Consider the following 20850-nt stretch of genomic DNA (forward strand, 5'->3'; position numbering starts at 1 on the left):
GACGGAGAGCATCAGGCCCCGGCCAAGTAGTCGTGCCGCCCGGCTTCCTCCACCGGCGCTTCATCACCTCCCATGGAACGCCACCGTGGAAACCCTCTCCTCTCCCTCGTCGTTTGACGGAAGGGGTGCCGCCACCACCGCCGTGGCCGAGGCCGGGGCTGTGGCCGGGCCGGGGCCGGAGCCGGGGCCAAGGCCAGGGCCGGGGCCGGGGCCTAGGCAGGCAGCAACGGCGGCTGAGGGGCGGCGGTCCAGGGGCGGCTGCTCGGAGCGGGGCGGGTAGATCCTCCGCCGCCGCCCGAGAGGGGGCGGGAGAGGAGGAGGCGGCCTTTAATTCTCATATAGTCATATTCGGAGGTTGTGGCATTATGTTGGTGTCTTGGCTATGCAAGAAATGCATAATATTTGATAAAAACATTGCCCTCCATAGTAAATGGTCGTTTGAACTTGACAAGGATGGCCTTCTACGACTGATCCAAAAAGTTCTCATAGGTCCAATACAAACGCGGAAATACACACTATTGGCCCAGCCTAACTGAAGGTCAAACAATTACTTTTTCCGGCATGGGTGTTTTTTCATTAAGGACCTAAAGTAAGGTTTGGTAAGGACACTTGTGTGGGAAGTACATCGCTAAAAGAACATTACTCAAGGATCTTTCGGAGTGTGAGGCATATAAATATGCGACAATGACTAACGTCCTCGGAGCGTCCTCTCTAAATGTAACACTACGTACGGAGTGATTTAGTTGGTGTTTGCTTCAGTATCCCAAACACAAGGATCTCTTTACGGTGACATTACTCAATTGGAGCATGCAACCAAAGAGTTGTTTGCAATGCATTCATGTCGACTTAATTAGTCTTCTGATTGGTCCTTCAGTAGCACCATAGACTGTTTTTAAATTAAACTTCGTCAATTTTTCATTTTTATTACGTTTGTTTTGGAATTTGTTGGGTTGTGCGTGTTGATATGCTAAGACCGCGTGTAAGCTCATCGCGGTTGCATCATCTTGATATGATGTTTAAGTTAATAAAGCCCACTATATCGAATCTAAGAGATGGAACAATTACATAGCATTGTAAACTAATTGTTGCAAGAAGTTCAATGAGCCAAGACAGTCCAATTTCCATTATAAAAAATAACCAAACAAACAGAAGGCCAGCATACTGGCGGAAAAGGTATAGAAAAGGTTCATACCTCCCCTTACTGTCAGCTGATAAACTACAGGTTCTGGAAAAAAGGAGCTAATTCTTTTAATTACTAGGTAAAAGGAAGTTTTTTTTATCTATGGGAAAGCGGCCAAAATATTAGTCACACAAATATTTATGTTGGTAATGCTGCACCAGACGAACATTTCTGCTGGGAATGGTTTAGCCACGCCCGCAGGCAAGTGTTCCAGTGTATATTACCTTGAATCTGTGGACACGATGAGAGTTCCCCTCTTCGCACAGACACCCTGATGATGAAATAAACAACCAATTAGTAACTTTCTTTGGATAGCAATAAATGTTATCGTCATAAGGATTGGCAGCATATATTAGAGAGATGAAAGAATGCGCAAAATGGAGCACAAATGAAACTTTTTTATTTTTGTCTAATGGGGATTCCGCACCTGAGATCGCCTAGTTTATGTCTGTGGCCCTGAATAATGTGATCCACCAATTGCACGTTGAAGATAGGTCTGCTTGAATGATTGCTGAAAACCTCCATCAATATTGATTTCTTATCAGATTCATCAGTACCCATGCATCCAAGTTTTGCAGAGATCTCTCTGAGACCTGATAAATGCTGCAAGCCAGCATGCACAGGGTCATATTTTTCCAGTGTGTTAATATTGAATCTTAGCTTGAGCCTATGCACTTTAGGCATTACTCCATCCGAGAAGGCCAAGCATAGTGCAGTACATGTGAACTTGAAATACTTCAGAACTGTGAAACCCTCGTCAAAGACAATCCTTTGTGCTGGAGTGATCCCCACATAGAGCGACAGAGCAGCAAGACCAGGCAGCCGCTTCAGGATATCCATATCCTCCTGGGGTAGCTCCCTAACTGCAATCTTCAGGATACAAAGACTACTGAGGTGTTTTAACCACTTGGGGACGCTGTGAAAGATGAAAACCCGTGGCAACAACTCGAGCCTCTGAAGACGGGCTGGGGCACGAGACACGCTGCTCAAGCCATCACACAAAATGCTCATGGTCGAAGCGCTAGAATCTTCTAGGACCAGGGATTGGAGGCTCTCGCACTTGCTCAGAATCGTGCAAAGATGCTTCATGTTGCGAACCACCCGGTGAGGTGGCCCAGAAAAACAGGTTAGATGGAGCTCTTGCAAATTGGTAGGATTATCAAGGTCCAACACATTGTCACTTGGAATTCGCAGGTGCAGTAAACTATGCACACGATCAATATCCGATGGAACAGTAGACATTCTTGCATCTACCTCCAATGTCGCCAAGTGGTTCAGATCTCGAATTTTGCTTGGAAGTTCGACGGTTATATTACCTTCAATCTTGATATATCTCAGTAGAAATAACTCATTAATCCCAGTGAGGTCAAAGCTCATCTTGTCATGATCAGCCCAAACACAAAGAATAAGCACACGAAGAAACTGATGATTGACAATGGAAGGAAGAAGTTTCAAGAATCCACAGAATAGAAGTGATCGCGCTTGGGATGTTATCATACTTTCTGGTATCTCTGCTGTTTTGGATCCACCGAACTGGATGGATAGTCGACGAACCTTGTCAGACAGTCCTGGAATGGCTGGAAGATTGTCCACACTAATGATGAAATTCTCTTCCATGGACTTGTACCTAATAAAATCAAGTAATAAGTGGTGAACTGTGCATGACAACACCTCGTCATTATAATTTGTATCTACAGGCTGGATTAATCCTCTACTGACAAGCTCGTCGAAATAACCGCTTGCGATATGCTCTGTATCTTCACTTGCCCTGATAAAACTTTCAGCTATCCATTGCTGCACCAGTTCACTCTTCCTGATAGTGTAGCCCTCTGGATACATACTAAGATACAGAAAACATGTCTTCAGATGAGGAGAAAGATTATTGTACGTCAGGTTGAAAATTTCCTTCATCCCTTCTGAAGTAGAATTTGTCTTTAAAGTGGACAATAAAGAATACTGTATATGCTCCCATTGATCCGGTATGCTGCAAGCTGATAATAGGCTGGCCACACTTACAATTGCTAATGGTAAACCACCACATTTCCTTATAATCTCATATGAATCATATTTGATATCTGCAGGACAACCATCTTGAGAGCCAAAAGCTTTAGTGAAGAACAAGTCTGCTGATTGATCAGCATTAAGGGGACTCATCTCATATCTATATGTTAAGTGATAGCTGCAACTTGCCAGTGATACATCCTTAACTTGTGTGGTTGTTATTATTCTGCTGCAATAACCATCGGGAAATGCACGGTTAATAATATCCCATGCCGACGTACTCCACAAATCATCAACTACAATGATGAACCTGCAAAATAGTTTCCTGTCAGTGTGAGAAACGAAGGTGGACCGGTCAGAGCAAGTGCTCCTGGGTTACAAAAATAACAGTTTTTAGAATGTGAAAATGTAATACTCCCTCGGTCCAAAAAAAGGTCGCAGGTATGTCTAAATATAAATGTATCTACATGTGATCTACTATATAGATACATCTAAGTTATAACAAATCTCGAAACCCTTTTTGGGAGGGTGGGAGTATAAGAAATTGATTGATAATTTTGTTCAAGTCAGTGTGGCATAAAACCGAATGACGACATTGGTTGCTACTCCCATAGGAGAAAGTGATTGGTTAGATCATATCCACCGGCGTGCCCCAAATGGGTGCCGGCAGGAGCTCCTTAGTTTAGGGATGACAATCCCACACCCGAGCGCCCTATACGGCCAGCGACAAGAAAATTTGATTTTCTCTTTTCACTAAATTATAACACTTTATGTAGTTTAAATAATAATTTACAGCGTTTAAACATACAAATTATTCCACACAAATAGTTTCAAACTATAAATTAAATTGTTCATTCAAGAATTAAATAAAATGCAATGCAGCAAGTTCATGAATCATGGAGCATTTCCCCTCCACACCCACAAATGATGAACTAGATCATTCAGTAGTTGAGTATGAACCCACAAATGATGAACTAGATCATTCAGTAGTTGAGTATGAACACATGCATCTCGAATTTGTTCATGCATATGAAGGAAAGCGGCAAACTGGGCCGGTACCTGCTCAACCTCAGCAAGAGGTCCGTAAAAATCAAACGGATGGTCATCATTCGCAGGTTGCGTCGCGCTCACTCTCATCATGTTATGCATGATCACACAACCGTTCATCACCTCCCACATCTAAGACTCCGAACAGGTGAGAGCAGGGTACCGAACAATAGCAAAACGCTGCTAGAGAACGCCAAATCCCCGCTTTACATCCTTGCGATATGCTTCTTGGCATGTCCCAAAATAAGCTTCCTTATCCGAAGCACGATCTGAATTTGTCTTCACAAATGTAGCATAGTCTGTATAGATACCGTTGGCTAGATAGTGTCCCTTGTTATATTTTTTTTGATAAAGGGAATATATTAATATCAAAAGATACCAATTACTCCCAGCCTCTGCAACAACGCCCCACCCTAGTGGTAGTACGGATCCACACAACCAAAAAAGAGTAAAGAAAACTAAGAAATAAAAATCCCGCTACAACATTGCAGACCTAGCAACAGCAATACAATCAGCATCGTGACAACACCTGAAATACAGACTCTCCAAAAGCGACACCTCCAAGAAGGGAACAGTGCACCAGCGCCGTCATCACCCGACCAAAAGTCTTAGGTTTTCAGCGTGAAGATAGTCCCCTCTCTCAAAACAATGCCTCCAACAAGGTTATTGCCAGGCACAACCAGTTAAGGTCAGACCTTGGGTTTTCACCATGAAAGGTAAGACTCTGAACTTCACTTGTGCTGCCGCCCCCACTTGCATACCACTGCCGCTGAGCCCGAAACGCCAAGCAAGTCCCTCAGCATCACGGAGACTCGAACCTCCTTTAGCCAGTCCACCAATCCGGCCTTCATGATATTCCTTCTTTTGACTTCACCATGGACCAAAAAGTCATCTGATGTCAACACAGAATAGAGCTTCGCGCCGCTCCCTCCGAAAACAAACGGTCGGAATAAAAACATGGGTGCGCGCGACCGAATACCACCCGATCCAGCAAACTCCAGGCAAAAGATGCATTGTTCCATTCACCGGCGAAACTTTCTGGAACTCATCTCTCCGGCCAGATCAAAGCAAACTGACCTCCGGAAGATCCTCATCTTCGCTTGCGAGAAACCCGAGGACCGCCACCAAAACAGAGCAACACCAGCAGCCCCACGCCGCCAGTCCCTCCTGCCAGATCAACATGGAAGAAGACGGCGGCGCGGATCATGCGTACCACCGCCCAACCGCTGCCGGGGGCGGAGGCCGCCACCACTCCACCCACTCCACCATGGCTACCGACGGAGGGCATCAGGCCCCGGCCAAGCAGCCGTGCCGCCCGGCTTCCTCCACCGGGGCCACATCACCTTCCATGGAGCGCCACCGCGGAAACCCCCCCTCCCCCTCGTCTTCGACGGAAGGGGTGCCGCCACCGCCGCCGGGGCCGGCAGCAGCGGCGGCCTGTGGGCCGGCTGACTGAGGGGCGGCTACGCGGGAGGTAGGAGATCCTCCGCCGCTGCCAGGGAGGGGGACGGGACAGGACGTAGGGTTAGGTCCTTCTTTTCAAATGGGACATGAGGAGCCGGCGGCCTTGTTGTATGCATGGTTGGTAATGTTGAAGTTGATCAGTTGAGCAAGTCCCTCAGCAAGCATTCAGAACACCGGACAGTGATGTAACACGTTGATGTCGTTGTTAGTTCATCGCATGTCGGAAGAAAGAGTGCCAAATCAAAAGGTCATCATAGCCTACTGCCTTAATTATGACACTGCACTCTCTTGTAGAACCCTTGACAAGAAAATGGGCAAATCATTCAACCCTAGTGCATGCAGTCGATACTCCCGACCATCCGAGAAAAACCTCTTGCTGCATTTTTCCCTAGGATCCGAGCTGTATCTTCTTCAGTTGATGTCCTCAAATAGTCTGGCCCAAACATTGCAACCACTACCCTGCAAAACCTGGTAACAGTGTTGAAGCATGTCGACTCGGGCATGCGCAGATAGTCATTGGCTACATCTGCGGGAGCTCCGTATGCAAGACATCGGATAGCAGCAGTGCACTTCTGAATTGATGATAACTCCATAAGCCGGTGCAATCTTTATTGCACATGAATTATGTTTCATAATCCCTGACGCCGAAGACAAACTTCGTGAACAGGTCCTTGTTCATCCTAAATCGGCATCGAAAATCCTTTAGTGTATGTGTTGTGTTGTCGCCGAAGTAGTCGGAGTCAAGCAGCAGTGTGACGGCTTGCCGATGTTTGTCCTTGTTGGACGCCTTCCTAACCTCATACCACCACGCCGAGGCGCGCTGACGGCGAGCAGGTGCTGGCGAAGGCAGAGAAGGTTCGCCAACATCAGCAGTTGTAGTTGCTGCTCGGCGGTTGTATTGGCTTCCTCCCACATGAATAGCTCCGACATCATCTCGTTCTCGCTGTGCATCCCGGAAATCCACCGAACACCTTGTGGGCGGTGGGCGACCGTAGAGACACCTGGAAAGACGGTTGGTTCGGCAGCCCAGCAGTGCGAGAAGGTGGAAGTGTCGGTGTTGGCTATGGTGGCGGTTTCTGGGTGGGCGCGCAAAGGCCAAGCACGGGGGAGGAGGACGTGACGGCGGCGATGGTGATTCGGAGGGGTGGAAGGCGGATCAGGAGGGTGCAGGGTGGGTGGAGAATGGTCGGGTTTGGCTTCCAAACGGGGCTGATGGACGAGATCCTACATGGACGAGAGTACCGGCGTGCCCGTTCGGCATCCCACGTGTAGGGGCTGACACGGTGTTGCCGATGCTTATATTAAACTCCAAAACTATACGGCTACAATTTAGGCGCGGGGATGTGGCCCCAAATTAGGAGCAGACCCCAAATTACTATTAAAATTGTTATGAGCATACCGATGAAGATGCTCTTAAGACGATGAAATTATTCTGTAACAAACAGCGGGCGTGCAGGCCTTCTCTCGCGAGAAGGCAGATCTCCTCGGTTCCAACTTCACAACAGTACAAAGCTGCAGCCGCATCCTCGTCCCCCGTTTCCTCGGCTGGATTGGGACAAAATCAACTCCTGAAATATTCATTTAAGTACCACCAGTTGCTAGTTCGAATTGTGATAGAATAAACAGCCCTAAAAGTCTTGCTATAAGTAATCCTCCCAAAAATAATTATAACAAAGCTTGCTAAAAACTTTGGTCAGCTTCTCATGTTTCACAATTGAGGCCAACTTCTTCAAAAAAGATACTCCATTGGTTCTAGTTTATTAGTGATATATATCTTAATTTTTTTATCTCGAGGCGTGTATACCCTCATAAACAAGAATGGAGGAAATAGAAAGCATCTCAAAGTGGTCCCCTTCATCCATTTGCATTGACATGTGGGCCCTGCATGTCAGTCTGTGTGGATTGCATGTGTGCATTCATGGACGGTGTGTGCATATGTATGCGTGTGGCCATCGAGCGCGACCTTTGTTTGTGAGCATATGGAGTGGAGAGCGAAAACACGTGAAAGAAACTGTTAACGTAAATTTCTCTATCGCTAAAATAGTATTTATACTCTGTCTAAATTTACATCTATCTACATATAAAATACATCAACGTACATGTATATATTAACAAAGTTAAGATATCTTTTAGTAGGGAATATTATTGTTAGAAGCAGGGGAGCGCCGTGGTAAATTGTCTAAAGAATGTCTACACGAGTACTGCAGGTTATCTTTCATATTCTCCAATTTCATTCTTTTTGGATAGGAGGAACTCAAAAGGGTGCTCAATATCATTGAGTAATTGGAAGGTGACACTCACAACGTATCCGCAATGTTCAAGTGACCTTAACAGGAAGGGTCAACCCCCTTCGCCTGCGACATTTATGTAACTGTGTGATCCCTTTTTGATCACAGATGTAATGTATTTCCTTCATCCATAATAATATATATCGAAGATTTATCTAAATTCGAAAGAATGACGGTCGTCTTAGACCACACATCACCCATGTACGTACGGATCAGAACCAGACCCCAGCTGCGAACTGGACACAAGCTCAACGACGAGAACAAGGGACGGCAAGATGGGATGCGGAAGAATTGCACACCGTATCGCTGCGTCCTGACGGAGGTCCTTGCTTCGCCAAATCCAACAGTGATGTCATCCACCGGCCAACACCTAGGCAAGCCACTTTCGGAAAAATTGTTCGTGGGATGCGGAAAAATTGTTCTTTGTTGCAGGTCATCTACAGATGTACAGGTATTCTCCGTTCGTGGTTACCTCTTCAGCGGGTGGAGAACCGCGACCTATTTACGGAGGTCTGTACACGGTTGGAGGCTACGGCGAGTGATACTTTTTCCCTACATGGGTGACAGCATAATCTGCGGATTGTTACGCCTCCCTCATCTTAGGCGTTATATGATTCATCGCTTCGATATGTATTTCGCCTAGTTTTATTTACTTTGATTTCAGACACATAAACGGCTGTGTGCATCCTGGTTATGCAGAGGCTGGATGTAATTGCTTCCCAAAACTAATAAAGCATCCTTTATCGAAAAAAACACCTAGGCAAGCCACTTCGCCACTCGACGAAGTGGTTTCGCCTCCTCCCTCCGTTCTCCTCCATCACCGCTGCTACATGGCCCAGCGGGGAGCTCTCACCCCTCAGGCGGCAGGTCCTGGAGTGAGCCGCCGCTGCCGTTTTGGGGCTGTCTGAGGTGTGGGTTGCAGTGCCGCTGCTTCGATCGTCCGTGGCAACGCGGGAGAATCCAGGCGGCGTGGTGGTCTGCGCCGCGGGGGTGCGTGCCCAAATCGGCCGTCGCCGGCTAGCCTTTGAGGGCGGCGAGTGCCCAAAGCGGTGTGCTTGCGGTTAGCGGTGGACGCGGAGACCCTGCAGGGCGAGGTGGAGTGGGTAGCGGCAACCTGGAGCGCGTACCGCCGTGGCGTGGCTTCACCTGATCTGGGACGTGAGGCTCGTTTCTGGGCCTCGCGGGCTTGATCTGGGTCGCACGGTCCTCGGTTCGAGAGCTTCTATTTCCATTTCTCTAAATTGGGGCTGCTGCTTGCATACCGTCGGCATGTGCATCCACCGATCCTTCTGCGGTGGAGGTTTTATGAACTTCCTACGTCGTCGTTGGGCGGCGGATGGCGGCGTGGGGCCATGCTCATCCGCATCGAAGAATAAAGGTGGGTAGGGCGGTAACATAGGGGAAATTCAGAGTCTAAACTTGCAGGGTAAAAATCCAAGACCTTACCTTGATTGGTTGGGCCTGTCAATGGCCTTGTTGAAGACATTGTTTTTGTGAGTTCAGACTTCTTCCTGGGTCAAAACCTATGATCGATCATCGGGGCAATGACGACTCTTGTGCACTCTTCCCTTCTTAGAGGCGTCACTTGGCGGTGTTTAGTCTATTGCAATAAGGAACAGATCACTCTAACGGGACTATTTTTTTGCAATTTTTCTTTCTTTTTATGTTGTGTGCATCTGTATTGCCATTAAGGCAATGCATTTATTGCATAGGCTAGATGTATTTGGTATGTTCGTGATATTAATATATTCTGTTTATTAGAAGGCCGGTAGACTTGCAACAAAAGTGTTAGTTGGGAAATTCACTTGCAACTCAAATCAACTAACACTTGCAACATAAAATAGCTACCACTTTTTCATCTTAAAATACATGGTTATAATTTTTTGAATTGGTAAATTTTTGAGAAATAACAGTGCAGATGTTTGCTAAATAACAGTGCAGACGCTTGATAAAAAGTCGACAAAAATATACTAATTAAAATAAACTTTTACGGTCAGTAACTTTTTCACAATTACCATTGATAAATAATGGTTAGAGTGTTGATATATAGTGAGCTAAAAATAGCCAAAATATTCTAAATAAAATTAACTTCTAATGTCGGTAACCTTTTCACAATTACTAATGATAAATAACGGTTAGAGGGTTGATAAATTGTGTCCTAAAAATCGTCAAAATATTTATAAATGAAATTAACTAGTGTGGTTGATAAATACCAAACCGAGGGTTGAGAACTTGAGACCTAAAAAAGCCGCCAAAATATTTGAAATAAAATTAACTTTAACACTTCCCTTTTTTGTTGTTTGGTATGGTAATTCATGTTCCTTTATCCGTGTTTTGTAATTCCCTCTTTCGGTCTAGTGCTTTTTAGGGTGGAATAATGGGTGGGGGAATCACCTTGCAACTGAAATGAACTACCACTTTCTACTCAAATTAAGTACCATTTTTTATCAATGTTTCTCATTTTCCTGAGGAAGTAACGGGTAGATGGTTAAAACTTTTTGGGTCGATAACTTTGCACATTTACCGTTTATAAATAACAGGCACAGGGGTTGATAACTTGTGAGCTAAAATAGTCGCTAAAATATTCTAAATAAAATTAGCTTTTTAGGTCGGTAACTTTTTCACATTTACCGTTGATAAATATCGGGTATAGGGTTAATATTTTGTGAGCTAAAATAGGCGTCAAAATACTCAAAATGAAATTAATTTTTCTGGTAGGTAACTTTTCATATTTACCGCTGATAAATAAGGGGCAGAGGGTTGATAACTTGTGTGCTAAAATTGTAGCTAAAATACTTTAAATGAAATTAACTTGTTTGGTAGGTAACTTTTCACATTTACCGTTGATAAATAACGGACAGAGGGTTGATAACTTGTGAGTTAAAAAATTGGAAAAATATTTTAAATAAAATTGGCCTTTTTTTGGTTTGGTAACTTTTCAAAATTACCATTGATAAATAGTGGTCATTGGGTTGATAAATTGTGAGCTAAAAATGTTCCAAAAAATCTAAATAAACTTACCTTTTGGGATCGATAACTTTGCACATTTACCATTGATAAATAATGAGTAGAGGGTTGATTAATTGTGAGCTAAAAAAATCGGCCAAATATTTTCTAAATTTCTCACATTTACTGTTAATAAATAACGTGTAATAACTTGTGAGCTAAAAGAAGTTTGTCAAAATATTTCATAAGAAATCAAAAAAATTCTATATAAAATCTGGCCTTGACCGCTTCAATGGTGAAAGCAGATCTTAAATTAGAGTAGTCGTTTAAAATAAAATTTAATTGTCGCATGTACTAAATTTAGCTGTAAGATGTCGGTAAGAGAGCTAGTATGCATGCGATAAACTTTGTACAATCTGCTTGCACCATCGAGCCATCAATTAATGCAGCAGAAGTAAAGTAGATGGCCAGGCTGCCGGATGAGAGCTGCTATGCACACCATAATTTCTGTACGATCCAAAATTGCCGTACGTGTAGAGGATTCATACCGGTAAACCTGCTGGTTCGTTTCCTAGTTTTTAAGTGTACTCAACAATTTCACGATTTACTTCTACTACCGTGTAGAGTATGTATATAAAAGAGTTGCGACTCCATTCATGACAAGAAGCATGTAGAGCTCAGTTCCTTTGCGTGCAGTCCACAGTAGGAGGTGACCGCTTCACTGGTGAAGCTAAAAGAAGTTTGTCAAAATATTTCATATATGAAATCAAAAAATTCCATATAAAATCTCGTCGTGACCGCTTCACTGGTGAAAGCAGATCTTAAATTAAAGTAGTCGTTTAAAATAAAATTCAATTGTTGCACGCATTAAATTTAGCTGTCAGATGTCGGTAAGATAGCTAGTATGCATGCGATAAACTTTGTACAATCTGCTTGCACCATCGAGCCATCAATCAATGCAGCAAAAGTAAAGTAGACGGCCAGACGAGATCTGCTATGCACGCAATAATTTCTATATATATGATCCCAAATTGCCATACGCGTAGAGAATTCAAATCGGTAAATCTGCTGATTTGTTTCCTAGTTTTTAAGTGTAATGAACAATTTCACGATTTACTTCTAGTACCATGTAGAGTATGAATATAGAAAAGTTGCGACTCCATTCATGACAAGAAACATGTAGAGCTTAGTTCGATTGCGTGCAGTCCATAGTAGGAGGTGGGTTCGAGTCTTTGTAAAGGCAGCATATTTTCACCAAATGAAAAGTCGAGAATTGACGGTATGACTAAAATGGAAATTCCGGAATTGACCCAGCTAAGGCCGCCCGACTTAATGGTGCGTGCTCAGAGTCTCCGGGGATCAAACCCCACGATCCTCGTTACCCGCACCCCAAGACACTGCTACCTTCTTCGGCATCGCCACGACCCTGGAATCACCTTGGCAGCAAAGCTACGACATGCCTCACAACAACTTTGTCGCCGTTCGTAGCAGCACATCACCGCTCGTAACTTCCGCCATGGCTGCACACTAGTAAAAATCGGGCTTTTAGTCCCGGTTGGTAAGGATCTTTACTTCTGGTTTTGGAACTGGTAGTGTGAAATTGGGACTAAAACTCCAATTTTTAGTCCCGATTGTGTTACAAACCGGGACTAAAGGCTCTCCACGTGGCGGCGTTGGACCGTTTGGGCTGGATGACCTTTAATCCCGGTTTGTAACACCAACGGGGACTAAAGGCTCACGTATATTTTTTTCTCATTCAATTCTTTTTCTAACTCTTTAAAAAAATCTATTTTTTCAGAATTTCTAGTATTTGAGTTATTTGTCCAATTTAGTTTCTAACTAAACTTAATCTCTAGCATTACTTTCCGATCGGTCACTTATCTTCACACTACTCCAACACTAGCACGATTAATTTTTTAGTTTGTTTCATCCCGCTTCCAAGTACTTCGGAACACGTTATTGATATTAGTATCATATCAATTTTATTAACCTCTTAGTCACGATGTCACACTTCTTTATTGTTTGAATTTCAAATAAATATTTGAAAAAAAAGTAATGAAGTAATAATAATCATGAATAAATAAATAACAATATTTTTTACTTTTTTTAGAAGATCTAAAATATAAAAAATTTCATATTTTCCTTTAGTAGTTTGAGGATCTAAAAATTGGCAAACCGGGCATTGCCGGGTAAAATCGGATGTAACTTTTCGGGTAAACATATTTTGATATATTAAAGTCATTTTTCGAGTTCGTATGCAAAAGTTATTGCCATCTTACCGGAAAATATAGTGTTTTTGCAAAATAAGTTAAAATCCATGTTTGTTATTTTTCATAATAACTAGATAACCTTACCTACCTACATCTAAAAGGATTTTAATTTTTAATTTTTCTATCATTTTCTTTTGTATTTTACAAAGCTAAAAAACGATCTGGGGGTGTGTGGAGCAAAAAAAAAAAACCCCTGGAAAGGCTTTAGTTCCGGTTGATGTTTCCAACCGGGATTAAAGGTAGATCCACCAACCGGGACTAAAGACTTTCCCACCAGCCACCTGCTGCCGCCATCCCTTTAGTCACGATTGATGTTTCTAACCAGGACTAAAGGTTTCATTCGAACTGGGACTAAAACTGTGCGGCGTCTTAGCCATTTAAACCGGAAATAATGCTCACATTAGTCCCGGTTCCAAACGCGACCGGGACTGATGCTCTGGGCAGCTCCGAATATTAGACCTTTTTTTCTACTAGTGGTAGAAGTAGCAGTTTGGCCTGCCCTTGTAGCATCAACAATCCACTTTTAGTTGCAACGTCTGCCAATGATTGTAGCGCCAGCCGGTGACATTTGCCGCTAAAACAAGCAGTCAGTGCTCGTAGCAGCCAGCTTTGCAGCGCCGGAAATCCACACTTGCTATCTCCACTCGCTGCTTGTCGCAACGCCGCTCACCGCACCTCGAGAGGTCTCCTCTCGCAGCGAGCCCCCACAGCTCGGCCGATCCCACTGCAACATCACCGTCTCTAGGAGCCAGGTTCGCTGCCGTGGTGGCCCCTCCCTCGAAGATAGCGAGATGAGAGCAGTGGAGAGGTGTTCGAGGCATAGTTTTAAATAGCGGGCTATCTCATTTAGCCGCAATTTTTTTGGAGGCTATAAAAGGCTATAGCCGGGTTATAGCAGGCTATTCCATTTAGCCTTTTTTTCAAAATTTTGAAATATTTTTGTCATATCTTACCAAAAGAAGAGGAAAACTATGATTCAAATATGATTCATGATACAACTTATTTAACTATTCAAGGCAAACAAGTATTCAGATATTCAACTCACAAGTTTTATCTAATTATACTGAATGCATTCGGAAAACAAGAAAAAAAAAGAGAAGATAAATTTAAAATACAGGAGGTTTAGTGGCTAAATTAGAGACTAAAAAGGGGCTAAATTAGGCTATAGCAGGCTATTAGCGGTTTTTTCTCATTTAGCCTACAAAGCGCATAGATGCAGCGGCAGGTCTCTTGAAAGGCTATAACCGAACTATAGCCAGACTATAGCGGGCTATTTAAAACCATAGTCCGAGGAGATAGGTGGTAGTTGGGTGACGTCTGAGAGGGATGGACGGGAGTGTGTGGGCGGGAAGCAACGTCCGCACGAGGGTGCCGGTGTAGTGGTGTCGGGAGAGAGAGCCACGTGGAAGAAGAACCAAAAAAGAAAACGAGAGAAGAGAATGAGAGATGTCACATTTGGAGACCGGGTAAGGTGGGTCACATCGCTAGCTGTTTCCGTTTCTCTCGCCCGCGATCTGGAAGTGTGTCGCGCACTCGCGCGTACGACCCGGAGGACGAGCGCATGAAATCCTCCGGCTGGCACATAGCATTCTCCTTCTTTAATACAATAGTAAAAAATAAAAATTGGGGCTTATTTTCCTGAACTGTTTCTGCTTACAAAATGAGCGCCAGCAAGCATGTAAACCGTAAAGTTGAGAAAGAAGCATGTTTGTTTGGTTGTACTCTCCCTCTGTACTAAAATAAGTGTTTCACTTTTATCTATATATAGATGTATCTATATCCATTTTAATTGTAGATACATTTATATCTAGAAAAAGTTGACACACGACGGTTTCCTCTCGAAACATCTCGGTGCTATAAGAAAAGGCGAAAAGGGGGCGAGGTAGTTGTAGGTGCCAGCCACCGGCAAGGCCACGGTTCCCCATCGCCTCCGAGCGCCATTTAGGCGCCGACAGGTGTTGGGGAACTCTGTCCCCCTTCCGGTGGGGGTAGTAGTACTAGTTTTATCTAGTTTTCAGTTTCTTGGCGGCGATGGCGAGGCGAGGATGGCACCGCCGCATACGAATAAGTCCCTCCGGCTCCTTCCTCGTGCTAACGACGTCAGCTCCGGTGGCGTTGGCGGGCTGGTGAGGGCGGGGCGTTCAGGATCTGTCGGTGCAGCTCATCGGCGCCCTGGTTTTGGAGTTCGTGGGTGGCTGCCCGTGGCTTTTCGCACATGCGACGGCGCACTCCCCTGGGAAGAAGATGGCGGTCATTGGCTTGCGGTTGGGGCAGGTGGATCTGGCTGCTACTAGCTGTGTCCCCATCTCCGGAGCTGGAGAGGTTCGGCGAACTCCTCCGGGATTGATGACTGATGCACCAAATACTACCTCTATCGGGCTTTCCCTTTCTCCCCCCGTGCCCTCCTGCGTCGCTCCCGTGGGCGACGGGGAGGGAACCCTAGCCTCCCCCACCTCCGGCCCCCCTCCTCCTCCCCCCACTCTCCTCGCCGCCGCCGGGCCGGCGTCGCCGGGCAAAGCACGGGCGGCTGGCGGCGGCGGGGCTCTCCTTCACCTCGCGCGGAGAAACGGCACGGGTCGTGGCGGCCGTCGAGGGCGGCGTGCTTGGCGAGGGCGCGGCGGCGCGGCCGGATCTCCGGCGGCGTGGTGACCTCGTGCTCGGGCGGGCGTGCTCGGGAGGGCGTGCGGCCGGCTGCCGGCCGCGGCGGCGGCGGCTTTCCTCGAGCGGCGCGGGCTCGGCCCCATTCTGCGGCGGCGGGGGTCGGCCTAGCGCGCGGGGGTGGCGGAGCTGCGGGGTCTGGTTGGGACGGCGGCGACCTCCGGCGGCGCGGTGCGGCGGTTGGTCGACGCGGGTGAGATTTGGGCCCGATCCGGGCCGGGCGGGCAAGATGCTGGGCCCGATGCGGGCCTCGCGGGCCCCTGCAGTGTGCGCCGGTCGGCATCTCACGGTGGCGCCGGGAGTCTGGGAGGTGGCAGTGCCTCTCCTCCGACTACCGCGCGACCAGAGGCTATACCGGGGCCAGGCGGGCCTTCGGTTGGCAGCCACTGCATGCCGGGTTGGATGCTCTCTGTTCCCTGTCCGGTCACTGCCGTTCTTGCCCTCTCTATTGGTCTGGCTGGAGGTTGCTGCCGGCGGATGGGATGAGCTTGGATGCCGGGGCGGCGGCCCTGGAAACTGCACGGTCGGCTCTTCGGCGGGCGACGTAGCGGTGGTGGTGGCTTTACTCCTAGGTCATGGGGATGGCGTGGAGTGGGCGGCGGGGTTTCCGGGCGTTGGTGCTGCTTCGGCAGTGGCGGCTCCCAGACCATGTCTCGGAGGCTTTGTTTGGTGTCGGTGGGCTGCCCTTGGTTCCGTTGGTGTGGTGGGAGTTGATTTCGGGCGAAAGCCCAGCGCTTTTGCGCCAACGGTGACGGCGCCTGTGGGTGTCGGCGCCTGTGGGTGTCGTGTCCCTCTTGGGGGCACCGTTGTGGTCGCTCCCCCACGCTAGAGCTCCGGGTGAAAACCTTTGACCGTTCTCGGTCTCGACGGCGGCGGCGCCTAGCGTCGTCACCCTCTTGGGGGCATCGTCGTGGAGCTTGGGTACCGTCGGCTTGCCCTCGTCGCCACCGGCGGGCATGCTCAGATCCTCTTTTGGTGCTCTCCGTCCCGACGTAGGGCGGACTCGGCGGCCTCCTATCTTTTACACGTGACATTGTGGTCTTCGTTCTCGGTACTTGTTGGCTGGCGGCGGGATCGGCGCTCCACGGCCCGGAGCGGGAGGGCAGGCGGCCCTTCCCAGCAACAACTTGGTGGTACGAGACGACGATGTCCGGTGACTTCCAAGGAGGCGGGGTCTCAACTTTAGTCGGTTCGGTTGTATTGTGGAGGGTGTGGCATCTCCTGTACTTTCATTTTATTTTTGTGGTCTGCTTTGTAAGAGGTTTCCCTCTCTACCTTGTATCGGTTTGGCCGTGTGTGGCTTTATTTATAAAGCGGGGCGGAAGCCTATTTCGAGGAGGATGCGACTTACAGGAGCTCATCCTGCTCGATGGAGTAGGTGTTTACTGCGGCTCGAGAAAGCCTTTGTGCGAGGGACTTCTTCAGTTCCAGGGGTGCTGCTACCGGGTGTTCGTTCTCTCCTCCGGCAGCTCCGGCAACGAAGCAGGGGATTGGCTCACGGTGGCGATGGAAGTTGCAGAGAAGACAGAATGCTTGGGTCTACAATTTCTTTTTCTTCAGGGCATCTCTGTATTTTATTGGCGGTTGCAGACCAGGCCATATCCTTCCTTTGTTTTCTACGTATTTGTACGTGCCTGTTTTCCTTGATGTATAAATACAAGTAGCGTATGCCTTTGGGTGTACGTATTAAAAAAAAGTTGAGACACTTATTTTAGTATGGAGGAAGTAATTGCTAATCAGGCATTCCACGTGATGAGAACGAGGCGTGTTACTGGCATAGTAAAAACCATTTGTTTTATAAAAAAGTGATGGTCGATGTCGACAGCCCATGGATTTCATTAAGAAGAAATCTAAAAAAAAGTTAAGACACTTACTCCGCTTGCCCATGGGTTTCATTAAGAAAAATAGTGCAACATCACTGAAATTGCCGGTACTACGACCCGACTCAGGTCTGTAAGAAGGCATCAACCCATCCTTAGCACTAGGCTATGCCTTAGTGTGCAAATCACTTGTTTTATCGGTTGTTTATTTGCACTGGATAGTCATATGTAAGGGAGTGATGTTTTGGCACATGGGCCATATATTTCATTTATTTTGAAATGCATCTTCGACACATTTTGAAATGTTCTAAAATTGAAAACAAAAATTCGCTTGTACATCATCATGTCCTACACGTTCACAAAGTCATTTCATGAAAAATCGACTTGTCGTGTGGCATGTGTAAAAACCATAAATTTTGGTGCTAAAACTAAGGTTTTTCACAAGACAAAATTTCTCTTTTTTACATAGACCACAAAAATATCGGTTTTTGGCGAAACTTGACGAACACACATATATTATGAAGATGTACACGTAGAATTTTTTATCAAAAGTTTTCGACACTTAGAATATACTCTTTTGCTAGAAGGGGCATATGCACCCAGAAGCCGAATTGAGTTTCTGAGTAAATATCCCTGCAAAAAGAAAGTTGTCTCGCTAGTTTTCGGGTGGCGTAGAATTATGGTACTGCTCGGTCAACTATAGCGCCATCTAATTTCAATCGTGATTCGTACAACATATAAGGTACTAGCGGGTTATAATTGAGGTTTTCTCCGGTTGCAATTTAAAAAAATGGTTTTGTAGTAAAACAAGGAAAAAATATTCATGTAGCAGTAGTATAGAAAATTTGGTCTAGTTTATTAAAATCGTGAGATGAGTCTTGTGCCCTGAATGTCCTGAAATAATCCAACTTAGCGGTCGACCCAAAACTAGTTGAACCCAAAAGAATGATGGTAAATACATACCTCTTGTTTTGAAGATGTTCTCTGATGCTGGCAGTAAGGAACTGCACATCGGGAAAGCCATGGATTTCGGGTGCCTTGATTTGTGAGAGGATGCTGGTGAGAAGCCTCCTTATATCCGGATTCCGAGACACCCGTAGAAAAGCCCGGCAATCAAAATTCCTTCCAAACTGATGATACATCTTCTTTACAGCTGTTGTTTTCCCGACACCTGCAAGTCCAAAGATAGAGACCACCTTGAGTTGTTTCTGGCTGTCGTCGTCGAAAGCCATGAGCTCGACAAGATCATCCATGCGCCGGCACCAGGTACGGCCGCCAGTGTCCGCCCGGACACGGAAGGGTGCGATGGCTCCGGCCTTCTCAATGCCAGTGGTCTGGGAAGCAAGGTGGAAAGTCTCCCGTCTCTTACTCGCATCCTTCACACGGGCCATTATTTCTGAGATATCACTTGCGATCAGGGGTTGCTGCTGCTTGAGCTTACTGCAAATCCCCGCAAGGATTCGAGAGGTTATGCCGGCACGGGAGTGCATCATAACCTCGTCCAAGTGGTCCTCGGTGTCATAACAGAGCTCCCGAACCTCCTTCATCCACCACTTCGCCATGAAGCTAGTGTCATCCGCCTCCGCCAGATCCTTCAGGGTTGTAACTAGCCCCTTCATGAGATCTTGGTCAACAAGCTGCTGGATCTCAGAATTAACATCCATAGGGCGACCATAGATTTGCCGGATGAGGGCCCCCATAGGACCGAGCAGAGCAGTAAGAGGAACATCCATGGCCTCCTTGAGCCAAGCAGGACGCTCGTCAATCGCCCAAGAAGTCGCAGCCTCCATCGCCGTACAAGTGGAAGCCAGCATCACCCGGCAGACGGCACCCCGCGCACCTGGACATATAACCATTAATACATAAAACCCATGCCCCATGGAAGCACAAATGAGCTGACGAGGAAATCCTACCGAAGACCGAGATAATCACAAAATCTGATCTGACGCGCACGTTGCTCTGGGAAATAGCACAACTCACCAAGCAGCCTGAATCATCTCATTTCAAACCCCTATCATCTCATCTCCAACTGCAACGGGGGCTAAAGCAGACTCGCCCTCTCAACCCATCAGCCTATTCTATTTCTGATTTTCTATCGTACTACTCTTTGGGTCCTAATGTGTACCGGACCGGACTACCGGGGGAGAAATATAGGGTGCTACTTGCCTATTTTTGTTTTTGTTTTTAAGAAGATGCCCACTTGTATTCTGTACGGGCACGTTTGGTAGTCTGGGCGCCCCTTGGCTCGCATCGGGCCAGCCATTTTCGGCCCGTTTGGTTACCTAGCCTCGCCCGTGTTTTTTACACGAACCGGTTCTCAAATCACCCTCGGGCCAGGCTCTGGAGGAACGCCCAGTTCAACCGTTTCTAGCGAGCCACCCCCGTTTCCGCACAACTGGAGAACGCCGCATTCCCGCAGAGCCACCGCGGGAGATAGCGCGAGCTCGCGAGGGACGGCGAAGTCTCGGCGGGATGAATTCGGTCATCGCGCTTGAATTTTCGCCACAGTATGTAGGCGCGGCGCTCTCATCGCCAAATCCAAATCCCCCATTTTCCTCCATTTCGAGCTCATCCACCCTTACCGATCTAGCGACATGGCCGACTCTTCCTCACCCGCACGGTCGGCGAGGCTTGCGGCGGCGACGTTGGCTGTAGCGGCGTCTACTGGCTGCGAATGGTCGTCTTCTTTCTCTGCATCGATGACTTCGTTTCTGGTAAGCTTCTGAAACCCTAGCCTTAGATCTAGATCTTTTGGGTACACAAGGGGGGTCTGAACGAATCCATTGTAGGACATTTCTTCGTCGCCAGTCGAGGTTGTGGAGGTTGTCCAGGTTGCATCTGACTCTACCACGGGGACCTTTGTCGCCATTGCATCTGACCCTTCCACTGGGACGGTGCTGCTGCCTGCATCTTCGCCAGGGTCCCCTGCTTCCCCGACCTCGGTGCTGCGTGTGGCTCCTTTGATTGTAAGGCCGCTCCTACTTATCTCGCCGTTCATTGATGTGGTACTGCTTAAGGATGTGGATGTGGTAGTGGTAGTGGTAGTTCATTGATGTGGTACTGCTTAAGGCTGTGGCTGTGCTAGTGGTAGTTCATTGATCTGCTAGTGTTTGTCATGTAGGCGATCATACCATTGGGCTCCCCTGATCTGTCTGCGTCTACTGTGAATGCTCAAC

At 46.9% G+C, this 20850-nt stretch overlaps 1 protein-coding gene across 1 annotated transcript; it reads right to left on the minus strand.

The window, feature by feature from the left end:
- Window positions 1-1579: 1579 nt before the first annotated feature.
- LOC124646753 (disease resistance protein RGA5-like) lies at window positions 1580-19407 on the minus strand. The gene is made up of 3 exons (XM_047186824.1): window positions 19163-19407; window positions 18638-19081; window positions 1580-3491 (listed from the first exon to the last, which is right to left on the minus strand). The coding sequence occupies exons 1-3, from the start codon at window positions 19405-19407 to the stop codon at window positions 1580-1582; spliced, it is 2601 nt and encodes an 866-aa protein (XP_047042780.1).
- Window positions 19408-20850: the final 1443 nt, after the last annotated feature.

This window comes from Lolium rigidum, chromosome 4 (genome assembly GCF_022539505.1).
Source record: "Lolium rigidum isolate FL_2022 chromosome 4, APGP_CSIRO_Lrig_0.1, whole genome shotgun sequence".
Taxonomy (NCBI): Eukaryota; Viridiplantae; Streptophyta; class Magnoliopsida; order Poales; family Poaceae; genus Lolium; species Lolium rigidum.

Excerpts from the sequence above, each read along its gene's own strand:
- LOC124646753 (XM_047186824.1), bottom strand. The coding sequence starts at position 19,407 with ATGGATGTTCCTCTTACTGCTCTGCTCGGTCCTATGGGGGCCCTCATC. Across the intron at positions 19,082-19,162 it reads CACTTGGACGAGGTTATGAT|TGATATCTCAGAAATAATGG; the intron begins GCACTCCCGTGC and ends CCTGATCGCAAG. Across the intron at positions 3,492-18,637 it reads GAACATCTTCAAAACAAGAG|GTTCATCATTGTAGTTGATG; the intron begins GTATGTATTTAC and ends ACTATTTTGCAG.